General features: G+C 34.3%; 1 protein-coding gene across 1 annotated transcript in view; it reads left to right on the top strand.

The window, feature by feature from the left end:
* LOC134542510 (TAF5-like RNA polymerase II p300/CBP-associated factor-associated factor 65 kDa subunit 5L) overlaps window positions 1–12292 on the top strand; it is a 39690-nt gene that overhangs the window by 11894 nt on the left and 15504 nt on the right. Inside the window, exons 4-7 of the mRNA XM_063386864.1 lie at window positions 2884–2974; window positions 5703–5807; window positions 8615–8763; window positions 10317–10481. Coding sequence (XP_063242934.1) covers window positions 2884–2974; window positions 5703–5807; window positions 8615–8763; window positions 10317–10481 — 510 coding nt within the window. The remainder of the gene's footprint in view (window positions 1–2883; window positions 2975–5702; window positions 5808–8614; window positions 8764–10316; window positions 10482–12292) is intronic.

The following is a 12292-nucleotide window of genomic DNA, read 5'->3' on the forward strand; positions in this document are numbered from 1 at the left end:
TAAATGCAGCTCTGTTGCGACTTAAAAAGTGGGAAATGTTGTTGCGACGTATAAAGGAGGAAATGCTGTTGCTTAAAGCGTAAAGTAATGCAGTAATAGGTACTAAAGGGAAAAATTTACAGGATTTTACAGGATTTCAATATAAGTTTCTATTATAATTTTCCAGAAGTTGTTATATGACGGGAAAAGTTTTTGTACTGAGATTCTAATTTGTATTCTTACTATTCGAATTTAATATTCGTATTCGATTTGAACTAAAAAAAATAGTTTTCGCACAGGCGTAATTCTGGGAAATCTGATATAAAGATTTGTCAAGGCAGAACTAATGAATGCTACTAACTCTGTAACATGTGTAGACATTTCAGAAGCCAAAAATCTAGTTACTGCAGAAGAGGTGAATTTGGGATTGCTACAATTGAAACCATGCAAAAAATTATGACAGAAGTAAAATAAATTGATATCCTGTCATTCTGCCAAGAATGTAGAACTTGTCTGCAGGTTTTATGTAAAAAAAATGTTTGATGTCTCCATTAAAGTATGCACTTAACAAAGAGTGTATCATGCTTGGATCCTGAAATTATAGTTTTGCAGTCAAATGCTAGAGATGAGTTTAACATCCACATTGTAGCACTAGGTGCAGAAAAAGCACATGACAAGGGTGGAAGTTGATGCAATTTAACCCTAATTCATGTACATAAATTACTGGAACTGGTGCTTAAAAAAGAAGTGGATAATTTTTTTCTAGAGAGCAAGACAGATTTTGTGACTTATTTTGGTTAGAGTTCTTTCCAGTTGTAAAAGTGACAAAAAAGTACTTGAAAGGTTTGTGAAGAAAATTCTCATTTTTTTCTCATGGCAATGCGAGACTTGAGGATAATGTTTTCGGTAAATAAAGAATGCATTGTAGAAATCCAAAACAAGAGGAATCTTTAATACCACAGAGGCAGATATACGATGCACTGGGTGGTTTCCAAAATATAACCATAAGGAAACCCACTATACATGCTGCAGGAAATGCTAGAGCCCATTATCAGAAGTACTTAGAAAAGAGAGAGAAAAAAGACAAGCACTTATCGAAAATGTAAAGAAAGTAACTTTGCTTCTAGAAGAGGAAGTCAGGTCTTCAAAAGATCGCAATAATATTTCAAAGTAAATGTTTGTTGTGTGGTAGATAGGTTTTTACAAGTACTTTTTATCTTAATACTAGACAATAGTTGAAGCACTGAGACATCAATTCTGGTCATACTGTCTGCTACAATTCAATAGGGTTAGTAAATACCTACCTATCTCAAAGTTTTTTTCTGTGTGAGTTTTATACATAGATAAACAACTAGAGATAAAGTTTATCACATCTATATTGCATGTACCTATAGTAAAATTAAGTTCAATCTTTGTTTGCTTATTTGTTTTTTGAAAACTCACAGTTAAAAAAAATTGTACTAATTTTAAAAAGTGAAGTAGCCTAATAGTGTGTTGTAAAATCCATTAACAAATTTAATTTGGAAATTTGTTTTGTTGATGCAACTGACATAATAGTAAATAACTTTAAATAATTTTTATCTTAAGCACAGATCATTTTTTGTATACACATAGAGGATGGTTATGGTATGTTACATAAAATAAATCTAAATTTCATAATGAATCATCTTTGCAGTATACATATTATATTTTTGAAGTGAAAATCCTTTGGGCTTGATGAGAGAAAAATTTAAAAACCGAATTTCAATGCAAAATTTTCATGAAAAATAGTTGTGAAACTTTTCTGGTGCAAAAAGGACAGAGAATAGGTACTTGGCCAAAAAGTTATAAAGAAAGCTTTATGCTAAATAGGTTGCTGGGCTCATTTTCATTCTCCTCTTTGTGCAAAGATTCATTACCCACCCAAAAGAAAATAGAACAGAGAGAGAGATGAATGAAACAATAAGACAGAGTGTACGCATGCGCTTGTTTCAGAAAATAGATATAGGTATCCTATACAGTATGATTGCCTTATATTTTATATTTGCTACCAGCGTGCTTGCGTTCCTCCTCATTAAACCAGCAGCGTAGAGTGCGCTGTTGAGTGAGACAACCCCTGCATTTTCTGCATAGATAGCACTACCTGTTATGAATATCACATTTCGTTCTGAGATTTGGTGTGTTCCAAATGGCAGAATTGTTTAAAGAAACAGTAACATGCACTGTGGTTCTTTATGGTGTATTTCAAAAGTGAGTAATATTTGTTAGTTTATCATTATTGATTGATCATTAATTATTATTGATATCCTAAGCATTTATTTTGAAGTAAGTAATAATTTTGTTAATTCATGTTTATATTAAAAATTGTCTTCTCTCTCTCTCTTTCTGCCATTTGACCCCATATGATATACTTACAATTCAAGGTTTGAATTGCCAAAGAAGATTCTCTTCTATCACGTGCACTGAGTTATACACACTTTTTTTATTATTATTTAATATTTTGTGAATGAGTTGTACTTGTATCTATTGGATATGAAGTATAAAAAAAAAAAGAATATTCAATTTGAAATGCTCACTCAATTATCAAATTATTTGTGAATATCAAATATTTTTTTGAATACTCACAGACCTCTATATTTTGTAAATAAAACACGTTCTACTAAATTTATGTTAAAAGTAAAATGTTTTTTTAGGAAATTTAAAATACGTACGTAAAACTGAAAAGTACTGTGGTACTTAGTGCCTAATAATATTCTGCTATAGTGTCTCGTGAATGTCAGCTTGTGCCTGAAGCATCCGCTCGTGTTAGCTGCGCACGTTATTCCAGCGTGCCAGGCGAGCACCGTGGCTGCAGCGACCGGCCGGTCGGTGGCAGGCGTGCGTGTGTGGCGGTGCGGTGATGCGTGTTGTGGTGCCGGCTTGCAGGAGCGGGAAGTACAGGGTGTCTGTTTCGCCGGCGGCCATGGCGGCGCTGCAGAGACACCTGTCCAAGCAGGAACACATGCTGCTCATACAGGTGACACAGCAGCAGCTCACGAGGGTCATGACTATGTATTTTTCACAAAAAAATATTGGTTGTCTGTAAAGTCGGTTTACGGACGATAGTTTAACGTGACGTCATAACAAAACATTGATGAAATGAGTGCATACTTTTATAAATATAATTGAATCATTTTTATTAAATTATCACTATTTTGTATGGATACAAAGAAGGAGTGAAATGAAATCTACAATTTAATTGATAAATTTACTATTTGCACTCATTAATTCAAATATGTTTATTACTTTAATGAAGAGATTATTTTAACTATAACTTTTATACATGTTTGCTATTTAACTTCTTCCAATCTGTGTTATTCTGTTAAGGATAGGACGATGATAGGAAAAGTAGGAAACGAATGGGAGTGTTTCAAGTTTAAAGTGCCTCGAAAAAGTCAAATCGATGGTTGCTCCAATCGAGCGGAAGAGAGATAGATGCGGTGCAAGCGTACAATGAGCGTAACGGGACACGGCATAACGGGACACTTTTTGTGCATGCAGCCGGCGTTCATCGATTTATTAGACGTCACGTCAAAAAAATTAATTTAATTGTTAGTAGACTGTAATAAGCTAATAATTTGAGATCAGATTTGGTGGTTTTATATTTAGACCAGTTTCATTTGTAAAAAAGGGGATTTTGATGTTACTGTTTTTATTTCTATAAAAGCTGTTTTGTAATACTTAATCTTCCAAAATAGGGGTAAAATTTATATGCTGCAATTTTACAGTGAAATAATTTTTAATTTATTGGTTTAAAACTGATACATCCAGAACAATAAAACAAATTAAATAAATTCTTCTGATCCATGCACTTTACCACAATTTTTTTGTCGGGAAATAACGGCATTCCTTAAATATCAAACATTAAAAGTTAGTTTCTTTTTATGATTTGAATTAAGTTTTGGTTAAATGCTACTTAATTCCATGTTATAACTTGCATTTCGGTTCTGTATATGTAGTGTATGAATATGCATTTTGGGGTTCTGCTGTGATTTGACATGTTTTTCTGTTTTATTGCAATTGACCATATAATCCTATCCCTAGCAATAAGGTATGCCTCCACTAGGGAGTGTTCCTTTGTAATTAATTGGTGGCCGTCTGCAAGAGAGGCCATTGCCCTGTTTGTCTAGGCCATTCAGGATGTGTTAGTTTCTGCACTGGATGGCTGTGATTGATATGCTGACAGTTAGTGTTGTAAAAAAACTTTTTTTTCAAAGCATGTTTTTTTTTCTAAAAAAAAACCCTGTTTTATTTCACACAAAAAAAAATTTTTTTCATAGACACTATAAAGATTAACTGTAAAGTATGCGCTACAGTTAAATTAAGAAATAACCGTAAAAACTAATGTTTGTTGAACATATGTACTATAGTTTATTACAATTTAATAATACATATATTTTTTTTTTTAACTGCCAACTACCCATCTTACAGGTTTAACAGCACTTAACCTCACTTCTTGGCTACAGTCATGACCTGATAATTTGCAATTCACAGGCTCATTAGTAACAAAAATAAAGTTACCGTAATTTATGAGTCACCCACATATTTATTTTCGTATTTAACAGTAAATAATTGTAATATGCATACTTACTGTGCTTAATATAACCTTACTTGGTTACACAAAAGACTCATCATCGTCGATGTCTAAAATGTAATGCAGTAATTCGCCAACACAGGAAAAAAATATTCTGTTAAGCTTGCATTGATTAAATATTTGTCTAATTTGACATTGAATCTGATACTCGGAAGGATGCGTCTGAATCAGAACAGATGGACTTATAAATGTGTGTTGCGGAGACGAAGTGGACTTGTATGTCTTATTGTCTTGAGTGGTGGACTGTGGTTTTTTTATTTGTGGTTTTCAAAAAATTATTTTGTGTATGTTTTCTGAACTTTGGCGGATATATTTTTTTTTGATATTATATAAGATTTAATTATAGTGTTTGGACTTTCTCTTATTCTATTTGCTTTGTTTTCTGTGCTGTGAAACAGTGAAACTATACCAAATAATGCATTGGTGTGTTTCTCGAGAATTACACTTTTATTTTTTATTGCTATTTTTTTTAAATAAAATAAACATGTGCCTACTAAGTCTATAAACTTTATATCACACATAAACTTATGTTTAAATATTTAATTAATAACTCGTTGACTATTAGAAAGGATAATAAGGAACTTATTTTTAAAATGAAAAAAAAAAACCTGAAAAGTGGGCCAAACTTTTTTTTCTAAAAAAACATGTCTTTTTGAAGGAAAAAAACCCCTTGCTTTTTTTTTTTTTTTTTTCCATTTGCAACACTACTGACAGTAAACATATACCTGAAATAAACCCAGGCCAACCTTAAAAAACAGACAATGCTACAATGTTTTAACACACAGAGCTGGTCTAAAAACCTTTTTACGAAAAATACTTGGCCCTAGTCATGACTTTAATCCAAACTTCATGGCTTGGCTCTAATTACAAGCTACTGAATCAGCACCCTAATAGCTGGGAGCTGCCTATATGTAATATGGGAGGTTCCATCTCCTTAAACCTCTACATAACTGTGCTAAAAAATAATTAAAAACCAGAACCAACCATGCTTTTTTTTTTTACCAATACTGTAAGTATTAGTTATTTGACTAGGTTACGACAGAAAGCTTTTTTTTTTAACACAGTTGATTGTGCGAGATGTTAAAATGTTTTGTATGTGGTTTTGTTTTAGGTCCTCCAGAGGTGGTTTGACTTTGACATGGTAACTTTCAACTCCGTGCAAGAGCAAGACGATGAAGACCTGGTGGAACTCAGCAGGACTGCAGAGAAAGAACAGGTATTTTTGGTGGCCTCACACTAGTTTACGATTCTCCCAACGACTAATTTTACTTGCGAATGTTAAAAGTTCAGTAAATCTTAAAAGTTTATACAACTACATATTGTTTGACAGTGTGACTTACTAACTGTAAGTATGTTTGAGAAGAATAACAGGGATATGCTACGGTGAGGGAAAACCTGGAAATGTCGGGGAATTCCATGTACTCTGGAAAAGTCAGAGAAAACAAAAATATTCCTGTAATTACTGTATATACTTATTAAACAATGCACTTTCTGCCACGCTGTTAAAATATAAGTTTTTCAATTTCATTAAGAAAACATGTTTGGTTTTCTCCTGTAATTTTTAACTCTTGTCACATCACAAACACTACAGACAAGACTGCGTTTAAGTTATTGTGTAATATTTTATTTTATGACAGGTGTTTAAAAATTTGTTCTGCGGTAGGTAAAAATCAATGTGTTTACACAGTATGTATGAATTTTAGTTAGGGAGCGTTCAAGTATTACGTAACGTATTTGGGGGGGAGGGGGGGTTTGACCTACGCGTTATGTCACTTTTTTTATTATTATTTATTTATTTATTTATTTATTTATTTATTTATTTAACCATTCAGAACGGTCGCATAGAGACAGATTCTTTCACACACTTTTTAAACTTTTTTTTTCCCTCAAAATTTCAAATGGCATGATAACTTAAATTTTTTTTTACCTTCACAAAATTGCTTCTGCTTGCTTTACGAGAATGTTTTTTTTTTTTTTTTAACTCCAAACGTAAAGCAAAACAATATACATATATATATTTATCAACAGCTGTGATAGTTTTTCTCGTCACTCCAGTAAAGTAGTTAAAACAAAAAATACCGCTATTCGGATGGTTTCGTTATACTTCGGTTGTCAACGTAGACTCCAATCGCCATTTTAGAAATTATATAGGTATTGATATTCAAAATACACGGTTTTCTATGTGTGAGATTTTCTCTCATCACAACAGTAATGTTGTGGTACGAAAGACGATTGGTCTGAAGGGTTAATAAAAAAACTAGTGAATTAAAATCTCCCAAGTTGGCAACCCTTTTCGTTTATTTTTTACGGGGGATTCCCGATTAAATTGTTCGTATTTTGTTCTCCCAAGATGGCAACCCTTTTCGTTTATGTGCTCCAAGCACTTGACCGACTGTATGAAAATTGACAACTACGATGTTTCGGCGGAAAATAGAAACCCTGAAGATAGCTTGCAGGATCCAGCAGAACCTAATATGGCGTGGTATAGCGCTCACGTCTGTGAATCGCAATATTTCTTGCAAGTTATTAAATGCGCGGATGAATCCTGCTGTTCCCTCTTGAGGAGTGCATTAAAATCTGTCTTTCCAGAAACTTTCCTACCGCCACCCTGCCCAATCCTTCAAACCACAAACAAGCTCGTGGTACCTAGTCAGATAGACAAAGGATCATGCAAGTTTTCGCCACTTCTTGTGAGGTTGTCTGTTGATCTGTCGCCTCCTCTAGAAGGGTTTAGCAGATGCCTTACAATTTCTTTTGCCCATCGGTACAATCCGACCTAAAGAACCGAGTATGTTCAACCTGTGGGATTTATTTTACATCCCACAAGAGTGTGCAAATGCACAATCGTTTCATGCATGGCAAGACTGCCCAAGACCTTCATGAAAGTCGAGTACGGCCACAGCGACTTGCTGCAAGAAGGGCAAATGAGCTTCTCTGCATTGTGCGTCGTTGTGAAACATAGTCTGAGGATGCCGATTGGCTCGACGAAGACGAAGTTGATGCAAGCGGGTTAACAATTCCGGAACCCTCTTCGTCTGCTCTCCGGATGCCAGTAATGAAAGAATCTGAGTGGCTGGCAAGCCCATGGGCAGAGAAGCAATAAAACTCCAATTTAATTGTTGTGTGGGTTTTTTTTTTTTTTTTTTTTTTATTTTATATTTTACAATCTACTTATTTTAATTATGGCTAATTTTATTTTAAATGTTTTTCGTTTTCGTTAGATCGTATTCTTAAATACGATTATATTTTGACAAATATGTTTTATTTCAGTTAGTTTTATGTTTGTAATTGCATTGCCAAAAGTAAAAATAATTATTAGAAATAAAATTTGTTATTTGATTTTAATAGCTTTATTAGTAAAACGCTAAAATAGGAGAATGCGTGAGAAGAACAATGGCGGATAAAGCAAAAAATGTGTAAGGACAGGGCCAAGTCAGGAAAACGACGTAATTAAATGTATGATTGCTAAATGTATGATTGAGTAGTAAAAATTTATTAGGACAAAAAAACATTATAAAGCTCTTGCTTTTAAAAACAAGACATTTCAAATGTTAATAAATAACATTAAAGCGATTAAAACAATGACAAAGGTATTTTAGTGACTTATTCCGGTACGTTACGCCACATAATTGTGACTTTAGGTAAAAATGGTCACTTGGGGTTACGTAACGTTTTACTAGGGGGGAGGGGGGGTACAGTAAAACGTTACGGCGCGTTACATGGGGGGGAGGGGGGGTCAAAAATATCAAAAAAAATTGCGTTACGTAATACTTGAACACTCCCTTATCGAGTATCTTGGTTTTATATTTAAAGTTTCCAAGTTTCGTCAGAAATTGAGATTCAAACTTAAACTTGTTTTCTGTAACTTTTATTGCAAAGTGATAAATCAATTTATTTTTTTCTGTTATCTTTGGTTGTTACATGTCTGGTATTCTGCTACATCTTAATCAGTTTAAAAAAAAAAAAGAGATGTAGTTCATACATGTTATTAGTCTTGGAATTTTTTCACTTTATTAACCCTAGGCGCCTACTGGTGGCAGCTTAGGGGAGCACACAGAGTTTAGCGAAGTGAAGGAGATGCTGAAGTTGAAGGAGATAATTCAGTGGGTGCACGTGAGCCCAATGTCACCGTCTCCTTTGCGACTCTACACCGTTCAGAGCTCGGAGAACAAGTGAGTTCAGTTCGCCTTGAAGGTAACCTGAAATTGTGTGGATATGGAAGACTGTGTTCTCAAGTTACTAATCAAAGTGTTATGTGGCTGTACATCATACGCATTATCTTTCAAGACAGAAAAAAAAAAGACATCATAATGCTAATAGACATGTGCTAAGTTAAAATATCTAAGATTCACACACATTTATTCAATTTATGTTGAAAGTGGTCAGGTAACTTATTTACAGATAAATTACCTGTAATGTGTATGTTATTTTAACGCACTTTTATTAGCTTCGCTTGTAACTAATTATGTAATCAAATCTTGGAAGTCGATTTTAATCTACTTCTAATTGTCGTATTCAGTTTGAAACTTTGCAAGTATGTATATGTAATCCAGATGGCAATACAATAATTTCATGTAAAAAGAAACATTACTTTCGAACAATGGGTAAAAATACCACAGCTTTAGAGGTATGGGAAATAACCATGCTTTTTTGTATCCATGAGGCCGGGGCATGGTGGGAAATTTGCCCAGGGATCGACGACTTCTCTCCCCCACTCACCTTTTCCCTCTCTAGAATGTAATTTTTCGGACTTTAAAAATTAATTTTGTGGTGCATTTCAAGGAATTTATAAAATAATATTTTTCAAGATTTACTAAAAAGTACATTTTAATTTGCACAACAATAAATTTATATATATATATATATATATATATATATATATATATATATATATATATATATATATATATATATAAATTGTATTATTTGCTTGAAAACTTATTGTAATGCTATTTTGACCCATATTTGTTCAGTTGAATTACAATGTTGACGTAGACCAGGAATATGTCCTCCCTTAAGCCCGATGGGCTTTGCCCCATTCACACCACAACCTCATCTCCGCCCATCAACACACACTATGACTGCCACGTGATTTTAAACCTCCCACCAGTAGGGTGTGTGCATGTGTTCACTCCACCACCACTTAATATTTAATTGCATCATTAATATAATTTTAATTTTTACTATTTATGTACTTCAAGTCTCGATTTCAAGTCCAAAAGTGAAAGGGTGAATATATTTGTTTAGACAGTGCTTAGTTTATGGGACAAAATAGGTATGTTTTCTTTATGGGAGTTTTCACTACTTTCACAGAACCGAACCTACCTACCTGCGCCAAGCTAATTTTTTAGCTCATTGCTATGTCATTCGTATCAAGTATACATATTCTATAAATTTTACTAAAATTGTGGATGTATTAAAAAGAAAACAACTGAGAAATTTTTGCTGCCACTGAATATTTTTGAAAATGTTTGATCAATACTTTTAGAATATGTGTGTTGTATAATAAGTTTTCTCAATGTTTATAAAATTTCTTAAATTTTTCAGAATTTTTAAGAATATACCAAAAGAAATATGAGCTTTGAAATATACCTTCACCTGTAGGCTGTGCCAAAATCTGTTGCAGCTTTACCAGTAGAGTTTGTTTTAATGTGAACTGTTTTCCTGTGCTAGTTGGGGTGGGCTGACAGACAGCCTGAAGTATGAACTTGTAATTGTGTTTCAGTGTGTACTGTGGCTCAGTGTCTGGTTCGGTGGAGCAGTGCGCCGTGGGCTTCGAGAATGAGATACGGCTGTGGAACATTGTTCCCAAGCGCTTGTGCGTGCCGTACTCGCCTCCTGTACGCCTTGCTTGCGACACGCTCGAGCAGCCGGAGCCGGACATAGAGCTGTAAGCATTTCACACATGGCACAACTGCGCAGACACGTGGGGGGATGAAGGTTGAGCTAAAGATTTCTCTTTAGCCCTTAAACTAAAGCAACTAACTCTTATCTTCCTCTGTATAAATAAAAATGTTAATGTTTGTTCGTTTCAAAACTTAAATTTCCAAAATTCTTCACTGATTGCTTTTAAATTTTGGCAAACATTGCATTTGAGTATGTGCGGTTTTTTATATACCTATCATGTCACCTGTGACAGGTAAAAAGATAGATTTTTAATATTTTCATTGTTATAGAGTGACATATAGAGAGATATGTAGGTAAATAGAAGAGTGAAATAGAGAGAGATAGAGGGAGATATGGATACAGAGAGAAACGTATATATAGAGAGAGATATGTGGAGAGACAGATAAAGATACGTATACATATATAGAGGGATAGAGAATTAGAGAGAGAGAGAGAGAGAGAGTGCACTAGAGATGCTTTGTATATGTTTGTATCTACATCAAAAAAATTACAAAATTAATTGTTTGAGGCATTGCAACGCATGCCAGGCATTAGCTAGTTATAAAATATTGCAGATTGCTAAGATCATTATTTTGAGCCACTCATCTACTCAACTAATTAATTTTTTGTAGCTACTGTAGTTTCCGGCATATCAGATAGCGGGGCATTAAGACCATCAGCTTATCATCATTTTCCTTCTATTTTAGACATAGTGCAACACAAGTATAAGTACCACCAGGTGTGCGAACTCCATCCAGAAGTGATCCACTGTGATATAGGACAAATAGCAGCTTTGGGCCCTTCAAATTTGTATGAAATTCTGATCTTTCACCCTAGAAAATATGTTGTTTACATTTTGGTATAACTATTTTAGTAAGTTTCTGAAATTTTTTAAACACGTAGGCTTTTGAGTAAGGAAACATTTTAAAAGGGTGCAACGTGCGCGCTGGCATTCAGACGCCCGCCGGCTCCTCCCCTTCCCTTGTTCCCCTTAAAGCCCCCTCCCGCCATCCCTTCTGACGTCCACGTGACGTAGGCGCCTCCTTCCAGGCCTACTGAATGCAACACTAGCGCCATCTGGATTTTTTATATATAGGGCTGTTTTTCATTTGCTCGTTCTGTTCTGTTCCGGGAGCGATCGCCGTGAGGGGTGCTTCGGTGTTGCGTCATGTTACGCATGGCTAGGGTGTGCCTTCTGGTCGGTGTCGTATATTTTTTCTTGATAGTTCAGTAATTTGCCTTCTGCGTCCATGTTTGCTTTCTTTTTTTGGGCTCATAAAGTAATGCTTGCAGGACACCGACTTTATTCGTAATTATCTGGTTTGCAGAATTTCTAAAAGCGACGAAATTTTTACCTAAATTAGTTTTAAAAATGACAAAAAATACACCGAAATCAATTTTAAAAATGACGAAAAATACACCGAAATCAATTTTAAAAATGATGAAAAATACACCGAAATCAACAAAAAAAATTGACGAAATCTGCCATTTATTTTCACCGCAAACAGGTGGCTCTAATCATATCATAACTGTTTGACTGCAGGGACGGATCTAGGTTCTCCTTCACCCGGAGCAAAACTTATGATTAGTCTTCCCCACTCCTTTTTCGTTTCTTCCACCCCCTTCCAAAATAAAAAGCTTTATATGAGCCAGGCATAATTTGTTTTGTATGCAGTGTGCACACGTTAAAAATTTATTGATAAAGATCTCCATTGAAAACTTGATTATTGATTATAAGTAAAATCAAAATATTGGTGTATATTGAATTAGTTTTTCTTGGACTCCTGAGAAAAGTAACGAAATAAAAAATATTTC

Source organism: Bacillus rossius, assembly GCF_032445375.1.
Source record: "Bacillus rossius redtenbacheri isolate Brsri chromosome 4 unlocalized genomic scaffold, Brsri_v3 Brsri_v3_scf4_2, whole genome shotgun sequence".
Taxonomy (NCBI): Eukaryota; Metazoa; Arthropoda; class Insecta; order Phasmatodea; family Bacillidae; genus Bacillus; species Bacillus rossius.